This window comes from Engystomops pustulosus, chromosome 8 (genome assembly GCF_040894005.1).
Source record: "Engystomops pustulosus chromosome 8, aEngPut4.maternal, whole genome shotgun sequence".
NCBI classification, from domain to species: Eukaryota; Metazoa; Chordata; class Amphibia; order Anura; family Leptodactylidae; genus Engystomops; species Engystomops pustulosus.
In genome coordinates this window covers 67,156,910-67,174,987 of record NC_092418.1, presented here as the reverse complement: position 1 = coordinate 67,174,987, position 18,078 = coordinate 67,156,910, and the positions used below count along the sequence as shown (strand labels likewise).

Below are 18,078 nucleotides of genomic sequence, written 5' to 3'. Positions count from 1 at the left end.
ATAAACAGACAAGTAGAAGAATACCGTATATACCCGAGTATAAGCCGAAACCCCTAATTTCAACACAAAAAACTGGGAAAACCTATTGACTCGAGTATAAGCCGAGGGTGGGAAATGCATTGGTTACAGCCTCCCAGTATATAGTCTGCCAGCCCCTGTAGCATACAGCCTGCTCAGCCCCTGTAGTAGGAAAAAAAATAACACTGTACTCATTTTTCCGACGTCCCCCATAGGTCCTCTTCTGTCTCAGACTGTCTCAGACAGAAGAGGACCTACAGGTGATGTCAGAAAGGTGAGTTTCGACTTTATTTTTTAGTTGACTCGAGTATAAGCCGAATTAGGGGTTTTGAGCACAAATTTTGTGTTGAAAAACTAGGCTTATACTCGAGTATATAAGGTAAGTGTTTTATTCTCTTTCCTGGGGGAAAGGGTTCATGCATTTTTACAATTAGGCTTTTTCTCAAAAGTTATTGCCATTAGAAAATGTTACTCTTTCCAAAAAAAATTAGCCTTCTTATGCCTGTGAATAAAATGTAAAAAAAAAAAACAATTTAGCAAAAATTAGCTAAAATAGTCCTTATCCTTAAGGTGTTAAACGGATCAAAGAAATTCCTGATACTTTCCCAATAATTGGAATAGATATAGATAATGCGCAGCTTCTGCCAAAATCAGATGCACAATAAACACGACTCATTCAATGGAATGACACAGTTAATAGGTGATGTGTTTTCGTACAATTTGAAGCGAGATGAAGGGAAACTTTCCATTTCCTGTGATGCCTCAAAATTCTTTAACTTTGAAGATCTTTATATAGAGTCTTATGCTGTGCCTCATGGGCTCCTTCATACCATAGTGCTTTTATCGCATTCACCTTCCAAGTGTTTATAATGGTCATCTTATTTTGTGACATCTTGTACGGGCATTTTTGCAGTCTTGGGTAATGATTTTCTATGGGAGAAATGGCACACCCACAGCAAGCTGCATTTATAAGTGGGTGAAGAAATCTTCTCCAATTACCTGGCAAGTCTCTGGCCTGAATTATGGTTGTCACATAACTATGAGTAATATTTCCTGCCTCATGATTGAACAGAATACACAATTTTTTTAGTTTTTTTGCTCAGAAGGAAGGTTACACTTTAAAGGGACAATGTTGCCTCTTTTTCTCCCCCCCCGCCTCCCCAATTTGGTAGGCTATAAATCTTTTCTCCTATGGTTTACAGCCAGAGAGAGGGGTGTATGAAGTGATGCCCCTTCAGGCTCTAGATGGTACTCGTCTCTGTACATTTGCATACGTCTTTGCAGAAGATTTGTACCGAAAGATAAAAAGTAGGACCACTTGCACACAAACATGACTGATATCTGTTTGCGGACGGATGTTGGTCCCTTATTGCACATGGTCTCTGTTCTATGGCATATATTTTGCTGTATTACGCTGCCGGCCACTCGCTTCTCTATGGAGAGGAAAGGGGTGAACGCTGCTTTCTTCTGTATGCTGGCCCCAGCTGAGGAGGCTAATGAAGTGTAAACATGACTAGCAAAAGGTTAGTCCTTGGTGTTGGCAAATGTTCCAAAATGCTTAATGTTTTTACAACTAATGGAAGTGAAAGATGTACCTGAATCTTTAAAAGCAAGTGCCCAAAATTAAGTTGAATATTCGCCCTGAACATGGGAAAAAAATGCAATACATTTTTTTTAAATGAAAATATATATTATATAATTTCTAATTTGCACTACAGAAACTCATGGAGGCCGCTCTTGAAGATGTACATAGGGTCCGCCATAACAACCTCCTGCGGCAGAGTTCCATAGTCTCACTGCTCTTACAGTAAAGAACCAATGTCTATGGCGATGGTCTGTCTCTTGAACTGCCTGTTCAGATATTTGTATATTGTAATGAGGTCTTCACTCAGTTGTGTTTTTCTAAACTGAATAATCACAAATTTTGTAATGTCACCAGCGCCCAAAACTGTACACGATATTCCACGAATGGTCTGACCAGTGATTTGTATAAGGGCAAAACTATGTCTTTTATCATGAGAATCTATTCCTCTCTTGATACATAATCAAGATAATTGTATTTTCTTTAGCAGCAGCTGCCTGAGATGCTGCAGGATAGCATCTCTAACAAACCCCTCAAATATTTTCCCCACAACAGAAGTTAGACTCGCAGATCTGTAGTTTCCAGGATCACTTTTTGATCCTTTTTTGTATATTGGTACCACATTTGCTATGTGCCAGTCCTGTGGAATAGAACCAGTCCTCAGGGAATCATCAAATATTAAAAATAACATTGTGTCCATTTAAATTGTTCCGCATCATGCCTTCCACCAGGGGATTTTCTGGGTAAAGACAGTCGAGAAGGTGACATTTAGTAGATTGGCCCTTTTCTCATCTCCTTCCACCATGACCCCCATGTTATTCTTCAGAGGGCCCACATGCTCAGTTCTTAGTTTCTTATCATTTATATATTTGAAAAATAATTTGATTATTTCTGCTCTCACTGGCAATATTTCTCTATTTTTTTTCAACTTTATCTGCGGTCTCTTATCCTGTAAACACCTTATCTTTCTCGCTTATTGCTCTCCTTACAAGACTAGTTAGCCACATTGGCTTTCTCTTGTTTCTCTTATGCTTTTTCCCATACGGTATGTGTTTTTTCACAAATATTCTAAAAAAAAAAAAAAAAAAAGGCCTAAAAGTTTCATATTTTGGGGGGTGGTTTTGTCTTCGAGAACATTGTCCCAGTTAATGCCTATATGCCTTAGCTGCTAAAAATTTGCCCTCCTGATTTTTAGTGTTTGTTGCCCCTACACTAACGCTCTTAGTAAAGCGTAATACAAAATCAATGATATTATGATCACTATTACCCAGGTTTCCCCCAACCTGTAGTGTTGATACCCTGTAAGGTCCAGCAGTGCCCCCTACTTGTTGGCTCCAGGACTAGTTACCACAGGTAATTGTTTTTGTTGTTGACAAGAACCTGCTCCCTCTAAAGGACCTGCAGGTTTCTGCCCCCCAGTCAATATCTGGGTAATTGAAGTCCCCCATGATAAGTACTTCACCATGCTTTGAAGCCGCATCCATTTCACTTATCAGCATTTCCTCTGCTGCCTCCATTATATTTGGAGCCTTATAACAAACCCCTAGTAATATTTTATTATTCTTTTTCCCTACCCTTATCTCCACCCACAGGGACTCCACATTTGCGTTACTGATGCTCGCAGGACAGGCTTGAGGCAAGATTTCGCATATAAACAAACCCCTCCCCCTTTTTTATTTGTACGATAATTTCTAAAAAGACTATAACCATCTATAGTAACATCCCAGTCATAGCTACTGTCCAGCCATGTCTCGCTGATACCCAGTATATCATATTTCCGCTCCAACATCAAGAATTCCAGTTCCTCTATTTTGTTTGTGAGGATTTTGGCATGTTTGTATCTTGACTCATTCCTCCAGGCAGATCTTCTCTGTGATGTTTTTGGGATGCCACTGAGCAACATGGACTTTTAAGTCTCTCCAAAGGTTTTAGGAATTATAGGGTTCAGATCTGGAAACTGGATAGACCTGGAGAATCCAGGACCTCGAATGCTTATTATAAAGGCACTCCTTTGTTGCCCTGGTGCTTGGGATCATTGTCATGCTGAAAGACAGTCATGTTTCAGATTCTTTTCCCTTGCTTATTGGAGGTGGTTTGCAATTAAAATTTGATTAGAAGGTGGCTGCAAGGAGAGTGTTTGACTGACTGAAGTGTTTGTGTATCCTTGAACTGACATGTAAAAATGGGAGTTTCTTGGCCTATGGTATTGAACCATAGAATAGATCAGCATGAGATTAGTGGGGTTTGATATCCACCACCCCTACTGATCAATTGTTCCTAGCAGTTTTGATCATACAAAGCTGCAGATACTGTTAGTTGTTGGCCCTGGAAATTTGTGTAACCATACCTCGCCATACTGTGAACAATTGATTTTTATTCAAGGATTGTAGCTGGTCTTTGACCACTGGGGAAGTCACCTCACACTGCTATTTTCTTTGATCTCTGCATTCTACCTTCTACCCAGCCCCTCCCCTCCTATAATGGGCTAATAACCAACAAGAGTGAAGTTCAGCTTCCAATTCTAGAATATAAACAGTTTTTTACATTAAATCTGCAGAGCTGCAGCCTAGAACTGTTTACAGCTTTGGATGATCAAAGCTTCTGGAAGTCTCTTTAACCCCTTTGCCCACCACAATGTACTATACTGATCTCCAATAGCCTGCCGATGGCATTAGAAATCGGCAGTAGTGATCAGACCCACGAGGGTTAGAGTACCCTAGAGCAGTGGTGGCGAACCTATGGCACTGGTGCCGGAGATGGCACTCTGAGTCCTCTCTGTGGGCACACGGGCTGTCTCCAAGGCACACAGAGTTTGCCAGACATGGAATCTTCCTGCAGTCTTAGGCAGTCCAAGTAGTGCCCTGCTATTGTAAAGTGACCCATCCTGTGCTGCTTGGTCTTGTCCAAAGAGTGAAAATGTGTGGACAGGGTTGGATTGGAGCTCCAAAATTCTGGTATCAATAAGTTTGTTACAGCCCAAATTGCCGTGTTGGCACTTTGAGAGGTTTTTTGGGTCTCCTTTTGGGCACTCAATCTCTAAAAGGTTCGCCATCACTGGCCTAGAGGGTCTGAAATAGTTTAAAAAAGTACCAGAATATCCCTTTAAATTGCTCCCCCAAAAAGTTAGTTCATAGTACAATAGGTTTTACATATAAATGTTTTACATGCATATTGCAATATTACACAAAGTATATACATGAAAAACTAGAGGATATCATTGTGATGTAAATAATATTGTTTTTATTGCAGGGACACCTAAATGTAGTGACATAAACAATCACCTCCGCAATTCACAAATTGTATTCCATTGATGAAGGGGTCTTTTCCAGGTCTTCTCACTTTATTCTCTGCCTCTATCATTATTCTATTTGCCCAGTGACATGCCGCTCATGGGGTCGCACCTTCATTATCTAGGCAGCATTTTTAGCATCCTAGTGATCCGGTGTTGGTCCTTGAAGCTTTTTGTTAATGTGCATTTAAATTGTATTAGGACAACAGGAACAAAAGCAGAAAGTGATTTCATTAGAGCCCAAGCAGCTGATTTCCATCTCTATAGACCTGTGTACCAAGCACAGAAAGGAAATTAATTTTAGCTATGACGTTCTCCAATTACACATCAGACAAACCTTACATTTGCGGGTATTCTATTGTGTAGTATGTCTTCAACTATATTTGTGAAGGGGGTTTTTTTAAATGTGATTTCTCATACCATAATTGATAACTGAAATGTTGAAATTTTAAAAGAAAATCAAAAAGGTGTAGCGTCTGAGTGACTCTCTGAAGGGGTGAATGAGTTGATCGAGATGCTGTCTGTGTCATTCACTGAAGAGAAATCAGCTCCCTCATTCATTCCACCCTCTAAGCTGTGGTGGCTTTGGCTATAACACTCCTCCCCGGAACTCCTATTGAACATCAATAGTTAAACTATTTACAGAAGGTGGTAGATTTATTTTCACCACTTGTCACCAATGACCCTTTTTGTGATTAGTTTTTTTTTTTTGTTTCCTAGTAGTATCAATATTTATTATCCCCTGCTATGTACTAGTAAGTTGAACAAAATCCAATAGTATTCCATTAATAATGACAAAATACCACTTTATATTATAATTATCAATTTTTGCACGTTATGTTTCACTCACTGTGCCTCTTACACTCACAATCCATCTCACTGCCAGCCAGGGAGGAGGGAGCAGGCGGAGTCATGATCTCCTGCTGCAGTCCCCTCCTATTAATCGGTCTTCAGTTATTTAAATCAAGAAGCGATCCAGCATTCCTGCTACCTACTTAAGTTCGGTCTGTAAATGCCCCATGGATCTTGAACATTCAGGATTATGTGTTTTTGTCATATTTGTTTTTTACAATTTTTCTTATTAAAAAAAATATTAAAAATAGAAGCTTTATTCCTGTATAAGCGAGGCAGTATGAGTCTTTTTCTCTGCGCTGTACATGTTGATTTAGAGCATCTATCAACAGTTTGTGTGGAGTTTAGTAACTCCAACCACATCACATGACCATGCCTACTTGTTTTGACTCCGCCCATAGAATGAGTCCACTTTTAAAGTTCTATCCAGTCCGCCCCTGGATATAAGAAGATTGATGTATAGTTTTGTGGCAAAGGTCTCCACAAAATTATGTGATTTATCTGTTTACTCTGGGAGTCCAGTGGGCGTTGTTACTGGGGTAACTGCTTTTCCTATGTATACATCGGCAACACTGTTCTCTGGACTCCTAAACTGAGAATATGCTGAGATTTCTGTTGCAAGGAGACTTGGTGAAAAGGTTAAAAAATACAACAATATTACAGTGTATGGAAGTGGTGGAGCAGAGAACAGAAGATATGACGCTTGTCTTATTTTTGTTGTCCATTGTTTGCTGTTTATTGATCCTGAACTTGGATGAGTTTGTCTTTTGTATATTTGAGGAGCGAGCAGGAAGGGGGCAGGGGAATTCCTTGTTCCATAGTAGTGCCATTTATTTATTTATTATGCGATGAGTCCACATTGCTTCAAGAGCCCTTTTTCACCGAGATAATAGCTTCGGCTCTGCGCTCATCCATTTGTTGCCTTGGTGATGTGCCCACCACTTTTGTTGATACGTCTGTACTTTAGTAATAATAAAAAAGAGCCCTTTCCTGTTATCAATCTCGCGAAAATGTTGCCGAGTTCATCGTAGCTAATAAACAGCAAGTATCATTCCTTTCATCTGCTGCAGTGTAGAGCGCCGGCTTGAGAGGGAAGAAGAGACTGTCTCATCCCATAAGAATACATTTCATTGACTAGCAGGACCAAAATTTTGTAGCTTAAGGCTCAGCCCCATCTTTTTGATTCTGACTTGCGTCACTTTATATGGTTATAACTTTTAAACACTTATCAAAGTGATTCTAAGATTTGTTTTTTCCCCCACATGTTGTTCTTAATTTTAGTGCCAAATGTTGGCTGATACGTTTTGTTTTATTTACAAAAAAAAAGAAAAAAGGATAATTTTTTTAAAAATTTGCAATGTTTGAAATCTTTGCGTTTTCAGGCAAATAGATTTACCACCTAAATAAGTTGCTGAATAAGATTTCCCATTTGTCTACTTTACATTTTCATAATTTTTGAAATGTCTGGATAATTTATTTTGATGTCACACGGCTTACAAATCGAATATCGCCTTTCGGGATTTTCAGAATTGACTATTTTGGGGATAAATACAGTTTTGAATGAAAATTTTACATATTTAACATCAAGACTACCTATATAATCGACCCATTTTCAAATCTGCACCCCTCAAACTATCCAAAACGGCTTTTAGGAAGATTGTTTGTAATTGAATCAAAATGGAGGTCATATTTAGACGGTTATATGTTCATTTTGCCCTAAAATTTACACGTTTCCAAAAGAAAACCCATCGTACAATTTGTTCTGTAATATCTCCCGAGTACAGAGACGCCCACCCCATCCATGTGGCTGTTACTTGTTTTATGGGTGCACAGCAAGGCGCAGAAGGGAAGGAGCACCCTGCAGCTGCCAGGATTTTAGTTTCCTCATTGGCCCCTTTTGTAGGCTATAACATTTTAGCTTTCTTGTTATTGGGACCATGTGACGGCCTTTTTTTTTTTTTTTTTTTTTTTTGCGGGATGAGATGCTTTTTCCAGTGTTACCATTTTGAGGTTGGTATCTCCTATTGTTGAAAATTTGGGAACTTTTTCATAATTTTTGGAGGGTTTATAACAGTTGTTTTTAACGGCGTTCATCATGTGGGTTCAATAATTATTTACAGTTATTCTACAGGTTGTTACGGACGCGGTGATACTATTTGTGTGGGGTTTGTGTTATGATTTAGACTTTTTTTTGCATTATAGATCTCTTTATATGGGCAATTTTTATTGATTTCTTACTTTTTTTTTTATTGAAGAACTTTTTTTTTTAACTTTACTTGCTAGTTCCACCATGGGACATGAACAAGCATTCATCTGATTGCATGTTCATGGTAATACTCTGCTTAGGCTGACACTGTGCCTTTTAAGAGGACGTCAGACGTAATCTTTCAGGCAGTTCTTACAGGCAACTCTGGGGTCCTTATCGGACCCCAGAGTTGCCATAGCAACGATCGGCGCCCCTGAAAACTGCACGGGGAGTGTGGGGGGGGGGGGATTGTGGGGAAAAGAACCCCCCCAAAGTCAAGTTAAATGCCGCTGTTGCACTGACCGCGGCACTCCAACCGCGGGTTTTACACTTGGGTGTCGGCTATATGTTACAGCCAGCAACCCGTGTTTCCCGATGCCGGGTCGGTTCAGATCTTGGGCTGAAGCGGAATCAGCTCTGCGTCCGATATATCGGACGCTGAGCGCTAAGGGATTAAAGCATCTCACAAAGACAGTTTTGAATAGTTTGAGTGGTGCAGTTTGTGTGGAGTTTCTATTCTAATAAATATAACTTTGAAAACCCTTATGAAAATGAATTGTCCTCAAAAATTGGATCTGAAATTTACATAATTTGAAAAATCGCTGTTCAAACTGTAAGCCACCTAAAATTCCTAATAAAATAAAAAATTAAATGGTCAGCATAAAGCAGGTATATGGTTAATGTTGGTTTAACTGCCCACATTTTCACCACTTTCCTTTTTTTTTTTTTTTTTAATTAGTGCAAAGAAATTTCAACTAAAATATAGTATTAATGTGAAGTACAACAAGTCGTTAAAAAGTCAGAAAATAACCTCTTTAAGATAAAGCGTTCCAAAATTTTAACTGTAGATGTGAAAAATCATGCTGTGTCCTAAAGGTGAGAATGAGCTGTGGGGTTAAAGGTAAAATCGCACACATTTTGTACTTCCACAACTGTACCTAGTTAGAAAGCTCTTGTAGTATTTTTTTCTGTCGAACAACAGATAGAAAAAAAAATCATAAAACAAAAAATTAGCCCTTGCCCAATCCCCAAAAGAATTACATTATGCAAATGAAGGTAATTAAAAAATAAGAGAAATGCAAATTGTTTTTAAATAAAACTTTTATAGAAAGTGTTAATACAAGTTAATCAGTAGGATACATAAAGACCTCATACAATTATAGTGACCTAAAATAAATAAATAAGATCTTGTAGACGGCAAAACTAAGAAATAGCCTGGTGAAATAGGTGGGAAAACAGGTGTGAAAGTAAATTTTTAATGTATGAAATAAAGCTACTCTACCTGTTGGACTATTAGTTGAATGTTTCAGCTTGGATTGCCAGGCATTAAAATACTTAAAGGGGTATTCGAGCAATCGGCATAATTCATATACAAATGGGTCCTTACAAATAAGCTTATATGTAATTAGTTATTTAAAATTTTGTTCCCCTTAGCATAAAATTGCTGTGGTCCTACACTGCTACTGGCCCTTTAATCAGTCCATTAATTTCCTCCGTGCAGAGAAGAGAGGGGACAGAAGATGGCCGCTGCACTTGCCTGGGCAGGTCATGTGATCTCCACTATGCTTGGCTGTAGTCAGTTGGTTGCAGTGCATCCAGCATGATGCACAACGTGTTGTGGTGATGTGGAGGAATGGCAGTTACACATAATTACTATGGTAACAGCAAGCAAACCTTTAAGATCATCGCTGGGAGCCTAAGAGGGAGGAGGAGTTACTGAGAACTAAAGGATCATGGGACTTGTAGTTTCCAGTGGCGGCCATCATAGTGATAACTCCTAATACTTTAGAGAGGCCATAAAATTTTGTGAATCAAATTAAGCTAATGAAGCTCCGTTTTGTGACTAATGACAATGAGTTTTGTTACAATCGTTTATTTATAGCGTCTTGGGTTTTTGTATTTCTGGAATACCCCTTTAAGTACTTATGCCTGTGATGGGTGACACATAGATGTCCATAGACTTGAGATTAGAAGGTGTGTGCTAATATTACTCCTGTAGGAACAGCAATCAAAAAGAACAGATGCTAGACTGGCTGGAGAGTCCCTTTTTAACATGTGTTGAATTCTTTTTAGGAATGAAATGGAGAGACATTTTCTGGAGTTGCTGCAGTTTAACATTAATGTTCCCGCCAGTGTATATGCCAAATACTACTTTGATCTGCGTTCTCTAGCGGATGACAACAATCTCAGTTTTTTGCTAGAACCACTTAGTAAAGAGAGAGCACAAAAACTAGAGGTAAGGTTCTTGCGTTGACTATTGTTTGCCTCTCCTATATGTGATCGTACCCTATTCTTCTTCACCTGAGTCTCCTGTACATGATATGTATGTTGGCTTTAGGCCGAGGTTACACAAGCTCAGATTTCTTACCAAATACATGTATTTCACATTTATTTTTAATGGAATTTTACAGATTTTGGGTCAGACTGAAGGTGGAAATTTGTCTTGGTATGAATATTTTTCTTACCAGACAGAAACTGCCTTTCTAACAGGGTTATGTAGACTTTTTATATCCATTGTTTCTATCCACTATAGTGGAGTGCTCATTGTTGCTAATTTATTCTAAAATCATTGACTGGAATGTAAATTTGGTAATAATTGGTCATATAAGGATTGTAAATGGGCCTAATAATGTGATTTCTTTTTCTTTTGCGCAGGCTATTTCCAGGCTTTGTGAAGATAAGTACAAGGACCTTTCTAAAGCTGCTATGAGACGCTCCATCAGTGCTGATAACCTAGTGGGCATTCGGCGCTCTAATGCCATCATTTCCTGAGAGAGTGCAGCAGGAGCAGCTTGCATATGATCAGTGTATCAGCGACACGGATCCCCAGGCACTACCAAGCTTCCCACACACTCTTACACACTATTTCAAGCCAGCAGTGTCTTCCAGCATGAGGGTTGTGGGGGGCAAGGGATTGCGACTCTAGGGACGCTGAAAGCCCTTCATGACTAAGGGGCGTACATCATGAATCCAGAGAAGAGGCGGTAACAGAGCAGCACAGTCGGTGATGCATCACAAGTAAAGTCCTTCTCTGATATCCCTCTACCACCTACATTTGTATGCTTACTATGTAGGCCTATAGCTGTGAACTCAGACTTTTTAACACTATTTAGTTTGACATTTTAGAATCTAAAACACTAATCGCAATTAATTTCAATTTTATTGTCTTTTTGGTTCCCTTACCCATTTTTTTTTATTATTATTGTTTGCTACAATTATCCCTAAGTGTTAATGCAGTTCTTTCCTAACCACACTACACCACACCTTAGTAATGACTGGGTGTACGCAGAGGCGGTCATGTCCTCTGTTCCAAACTGTAATAGGCCAGTGCAATGTATCTACCTGCACAGCAACTACATAATGGTTTGATTAGGATGGAGACTGCCCAAAGAAGAATGTGCATTTTCATGTGAAAGTGGATCTGGTGTGTACTATTGTAATTCTTGGTGCTCCTCCAGAAATGATGCAAGAAAGTTAAATAAATTTGGAATTCTATTATGTTTTTACACCATTGCCTCAGCTTATAGTGATATTAAAATGCACTCCAATCCCACTACTGATGAGCTTTCCTGGGAATACATTCACCTTTGTGTAAAGTCTACAGATTTCAGCAGATCTCTAAATGTTTTTATTTTCTGTCCCCCCCCCCTCCCTACTGTAAGTTAAGCTGTATGTTCTCAGGTCCTAATCCTATTGGTATGGACTCCAAATCTGTAGCATAATTGTTTCTAAATGTCCTTAAAATTTCAAGAAAAGCATATGGAAAAAGTATGATATGTGAACAAAATGTGCAAAAAGAATATTTAAATTTCATTATCGTAAATCGTATGATCAGATCTGCCAAATAAGACCTTGGGCCTTAGAGCACTGTGTAGCCATACCTTTGTGTATGTTAGTAATTAACAGCACTGTGAAAAGTAAAGTTATACTTCTGGTCTGGAGCTCTAGCGAGCTGTCTGCATTGTGGTGCTCCGTAACCCCTCTCTTGTAAGAATACGAGCTGAATCAGGATTTTGTTTGGATACTCTTAAAAGGGAGGGGCCATGGAACATCTTATTGCATAGGGGAGAAAGACCCATCCAGAGCACTTGCAGGAGCTGCGAACCTGGAGTAAACGTTCACTTTTCACATTCCTGCTGCTATTTACTACTTAGTTATTGTTTCACAGCTCACGAGGGCCTATACCTAGCACAGTCTACAGTTTGTGGTCAGAACTGATGACTGATTCCCTTTTAAATCCGCTGAAAAGCCAAAATAAGGAACTGCTTCGTCATTTAATCCTAAAAAGCATAATCTATGGCCAGTGTTATATGCTCAGTTCCTACTTTTTGTTTTCTTTTGGATTGGGGATTTAATAAAACACTAGGATCCTTTTTTGGATGCTGCTTTCTTGCTGTCCATACAAGCAAGATGCACACTTTCTGCATCTCATCTTAAAGGAGACCTGTTGCCCTAAAGAAAAAAAAAAACTATAGGAGCTGCTTGCTAGAGTAAGCAGCTCCTAGCCCTACCTCAGTAATGGCAGTTTAATACTGCACGGCCATAGCCTCAGAACACTGGACCAAGCTTACAGCGATCCGGTGTACTCATGAATATTCTGAGGCTATGGCAGTGATGTGTTTGCTAGCTTTAACTGAAGGTTCCAATAAAGCTAGCAGTCTAACACAGCTATTAGTGTGTTGTTTTTTTTTTGTTTTTTTTTTTGGGTGACAGGTCCTCGTTTGTCTGTCTGAGCAAAGTGATCTTTAAGATTTTATTTCTTGATGCATCAAACTCTCATCGCAACTGAACTCCGCATGTCATTTCAGTTCCGGTTTCTTTCTGTCTGACCAGATGTTCCATCAAGCTTGGGATGTAAGTTTGAAGCATCAGTCTCTCTTGTGGGCAAGAGGCCTAACGCTGTATATTTAGTCCTGGTTTTCAAAGGGCTTGGTCTACTTTAATACTTTTGCACTTGCCACTTGTCAGTGTTAATAAATGTAGGGGCTCATTTATAAATGTGTAACTTTAAAAAGACAAGTCTCCCCCCCCCCCCTCCCCACACACACACACACAGACACTTTTTTTTCTTTTGTCTTTTTGTAAAAAAGTTCCAATATCTACCAAAGTTTCTAAATGTGTCTTACTGATGAATGTGATATTGGTGCATATAATGCACTTTACAGTACCCTTTCTATAAAGTATTGGTTACTATTTTACACCTTTTTTGGTGTAAACGATATGGTGTACATCTTAAGAATGCTATAAAAAAGAAAGCTAGAGGTTAAAGTTGTTTCAGAGATGGCAACCATATTCTTGTGCCATCTTCCACTCAATATGAGGGAAAGAAAAACTGAGGGGGTTTATAAATGTGCCTCGTGGTGGTCTTAAATACAGTTTTAAAGGAAATCAAAATCCATTATGATAAACCAGGAACCAGTACTCGTAGATCCAGGCACCATGCCCTGGTAATTTCTTTATGGCCTCCTTCCTTCTAAAATCATCTTTTATAACTATCCAAATGAGCCAGAAGGGCTTTGGGGGTGTTACTGTATCTTCACAGGCTTACACTTTTGCAAGGAGCATGTCTTGAGATAGCACAAGCACATGGATGTAGGGGCAAGTGTAACAGCCTTAGAAGTCAGAGCAAACAGGGGCGGTGGCAGTGCTCCCCGGAGCCCTTCTGGCTCTTCAATATGATTTTGAAGTTAATTTTGGTAAGAAGGCCATGAATAACATTAGAAGTTTAAAGTCCCTGTGCCTGGATCTATGGGTAAGTGTCCCTAGTTTATCTATGCTGGATTTTAATGGGAGATTTGCTTTAATGTTTAATGCCAAAGCTGATAAAAGATTTCTATTCCCCCCCCCCCCCAATCCCCAAAATACCAATTTGACCTTTAAGAATAGTGTAAATAGTAGCCTTTTGCCAGAATTAAAGTGAACCTACCTGTTAATGTCTGCTTTCCTAACTGTAAAAAGCATCATGACAGGATGGGGTAAACACAACTTGATCTCATAAGAGTCCTGATTGGTAATAAGCTTCTACAACACATGAAGCTGGAATTATTGTGCATAAAATGCCAAGTTCAGCTTCCCTTCCTCTTCTTCAATTAGAAATTACCAGGGTGGTTCACTTTTAACGTTACGTTTTTTCAGTTTAGGTGTCACATGCTTGGGTTTGAACACAAGCGGTTACATTTCTCCCCTCTAAATAACACTTATTTGGCCGAATGTGTCAGGCAGAATTGACCATAACCTACTTGCTCCTCAAACGGCATCACTCGCTCCCATTCTAAATAGCTTGGACATTCATATACATTGTGCAGTCCTGTCCTAGATTGGTTTTATTAAAGTATGATTTCTGAACTATTCCTAAATGTGATAGATCTTATCACTCAGAATACGAGAGTGTTTATGTACTAGGACAACACATAAATTCTAGGTGAGATTTTACATTGGCAAATTTAACCTTTGGTGCGGACTGTACAAACTGAATAGCTGTGGCATTTCTTACTGCGTGTCAGTAGTGGATTCCTTCATCTAAAAGCTTTTCTCGAAGACCATTAGTCCCAGCATTATTACCCCAGGGGAACCCTGCACAAGAAATAACACATCCCAAACACATAAAATGCAAAGTTTTGGCCCACACTGGGTGCGTTGTTTGGCATGAATATAGTTTGTGATTCGGAAAGGAGTTAATGACATTTGTTGGATAAAATAGTTACACAATACTGTAATTGACGAAGAATAGACCCTCCTTGGTTGACACATGGCTTTTGTGTGTTGGGGATGTCTTAATAAACATGTAGGAAAAGTTTATACATTTACTTTTCATACTTTAAGGGAAGAAAAACCGGCTTACAAATGTTTTTTCAGTGCTGTGGTCACATAAAGGCGCTGTTTGGTTGATTATTTTTAACTGCACATAAAAGCATTAAATGTATGTTTGGGATTCCCTATTAAATTGCAAATCGTGTGTGTGTGTGTGTGTGTGTGTGTGTGTGTGTATATATATATAGACAAAAAGAACAAATTTTGTTTAATACAGAAACATCATATATAAACAAGTTACAGTTAAAGCCAAATAAAAAGATACATTGTTACACTAAAAAAAATTGTGGAAACTGATCAAAGTCTGTATATATCCACATATAAAATCTTACATGCACATAACCCTTATATTGGGCACTCACCCCCTCAAGTACGTGGGTCACAACAATTGGTGTGACCAGATATTAAATGTTTGAAAAAAATATTATGATTTTCACTCTTCTGTTATCCAATTCTATATTTTCTTTATAAATCTAATAATGTTTGGAGGTTCATTTTTGCTCTAACAGAAATATGTTTGTGATTCCCTGCCCCGCCTGATGACTGCTCTGTGGTCTGTGCTAGCTATGCCTCTCAAAACACAGGACATTATCGCCATTTGGTGCCCAAAGCAGTGATCCATTTCGGCCAGTTTTTGCTCAGAGTTAATGTCCTGTGTGTTGAATGTGTGTGATCTGGTAAACATTGGAGTAGAAGCACTGTCACAGGGAGCAGATTTCTTTAAAGAATGATACCACATGGATGCAGTATTTTACAGCAAGCACTCTTTACACACCGGTGTGTATCCCTTTTAAGTCTTTAAAATTATGCATCTGAGCCTCAGGAGCTCCAGGCTACATCACAGAAGCTCCTTCTGGCCCCATCATCAGCTATTTATGCACGCCTAGTGTTCATTGTTACTGCCTGCCTCCTCCTTTTCCAGTCAGAGAAGTGGTGACCTCATAATTGGCAGACAACCGAGCCGGAAGGGGCTTCTGTGTTGTGGACTGGAGCCCCTAAGGCTCATTTGCATTTATGGTTTACCAATCTTAAACAGAAGACAACATGCACTATATCACGCTTGTCATTCTACAGCATGAAGAGTGAATAGAGACCCCTCTGACCTATGTAATCAGTGTGGATGTGAGTCTGCACTAGTCATCAGTTCACATCTGATAAATTTTTTTTTTTTTTACTTTCTTCACTCAGTACATTATACTCCAATCCTTTATAAGTTTTGCCCTTAATGTTCTTCATACCATTTTTTTATTGTTTAGGATTCAACACCATTTCCCAATCACACAACTATACAGTGAACTCTCATGTTTATTAAAAAAAAATTATAAGTCGTGTCATTTTCTTTCTAATTTATATAGAAGAGGACCACAAGTTTATAGGGTATAATCCTATTCCAGCTATAATATAAAAACCTGGTGCCAGAATGTTAGAGGTGTGAACAGGTGAATTCTGAAACTAATGCTAGTTTTGCTTCTTCAAGTTTATATGAAAAAGAAAAGCTAATAAACTCTATTTTAATTAAACAAACATGTGTGTGTGGTTCATAAAATGGATTGTCTAGCAATTGATGATATCAGACTGTATCTATCTGTAGCTGCAATACTGAAAAATCCAGCAAAACTCATACATAGAAATCATGCGTCTATACTTTTCTAGTTCTACCCATTCCCTACTAAAAAGAGATTGGTGGAGGGTTATGAGCCAATACAAAAAGGGTGTAAAAAAATAAAGCATTAATTGGCCCCTCCTCTCTCCCAGTATTGGTGAAGATTCTTGCATCCAATCGTGTGACTGCTAGGTATGCTGCTACCAGAGGTTAAGGCTCCTTTCACACTTGCATTTTTCACGCACGCTTTTGACGCGCAGAACTTGCATTGCACTCTGACCCATTGTAATCAATGGGACTTTTCAGACTTCCATTTTTTTCACGCACACACGCGCGTTTTTTACAGTTCCATCCATCTGCTATAGGCAAACAGATAGGATGAGGTAAGTAGATGATGCAGGCTGCCCAGTAGTACATGACTAGAATAGAGAATAACATCCCATTTATATATGTATAGGATTAAGCTGACTTAGTCTTTGTCGTTTATAAGTCCATAAGAAATTTATAATGGAGGCTCGGAGCGAGAGCTGGTGCCTCCAGGGTATTGGGATGGGAAATGTCTTATAAAGACTCACCTAGTTCAGGAAGTTTTGTGATTTTAATTTCTGCTTTCCATCCAAAAAGCAATGTGTGTATTACATTTCGTTAGAAACTTCCAAATTTCTATATAAAGTGGTGGGAAGTTTGCAGGATACAGAAGATCGATTGCAGCAATCACAACACTGGGAGAATCACCTCTGGGACATTACTGGAAAAGCTATAAGATCTGCCTTAACATTCCTGGTAAGGTAACACTAGGTAACAATAAAATTATTCTTGGAAGTGTTTCCATTCCTCAAACACCCATTCAGTGGCCAAAAGTTCATGGTTACCCACATCGTAATTGTACACTGAGGAGGAGAACTTCCTTGAGAAAAAAACGAAATGTTTGGATTTGGCGCTGAGTGAAACGTTTGGTGGAGTTGCTGGCAGTAATAGATGGTGACCTGCACCCAATATATGGTATGGATCACCTATACAGGGAACCACTAAAATCAATAAAACAATGTGATACCTGCGCCAAAACTATTTGAGGTATACTAAATATATTCAGAATGCATAAGATAGCGCAGCATCTACCTACAGTACATATTAAAACACTAGACAAGGCGATCTATAACTAGGTATGTCCAAGACAGTAGTCATAGAGGTGATCAAGCATAGGTGGTACAATAGTTCCCTTCTATATGATAAATGTAGATACCTGTGTTTTATGCTGCAGTTTTTTTCTAGATTTGTCCAGGAAGGAGAAATTCCTTTGCATTTGTATCCAGGAATCCGTCAGGGTGCTGTGTCTTGAAGATATTTCACTTGGCGATTTTCAAGAAACTAGACAGCGTCCACTGCACGAGGAGTGAAGGACGTCACCAGGCTACGGTAGATCCAGAGGTCCTCTGACGCGTTTCGAAGACTAATGCTGTCTTCTTCGTCAGGGCGGATTGTCACTATGTGAGCAGCGTGTTATATACTGTTGTCTAGTTACATCCTTAGGACTGAAGGCAAGTATATATATCATCGGAATTTATTTTAGACTAATAAACTTTATTCTCTATTTATTGAGATAGAGATAGAGATGATAGAGATGATAGAGATGGAGATGATAGAGATAGAGGAGATAGAGATAGAGATAGAGATGATAG

The 18,078-nt window shown here is 38.9% G+C and overlaps 1 protein-coding gene across 1 annotated transcript in view; it reads left to right on the top strand.

Moving 5' to 3' along the window:
* Positions 1-11,494, top strand: part of CCNYL1 (cyclin Y like 1) — a 37,911-nt gene extending 26,417 nt beyond the window's left edge. The window contains exons 9-10 of the mRNA XM_072121042.1: positions 10,060-10,222; positions 10,642-11,494. Coding sequence (XP_071977143.1) covers positions 10,060-10,222; positions 10,642-10,758 — 280 coding nt within the window. The 3' untranslated portion in view covers positions 10,759-11,494. The remainder of the gene's footprint in view (positions 1-10,059; positions 10,223-10,641) is intronic.
* The last annotated feature ends 6,584 nt before the right edge of the window (positions 11,495-18,078 follow it).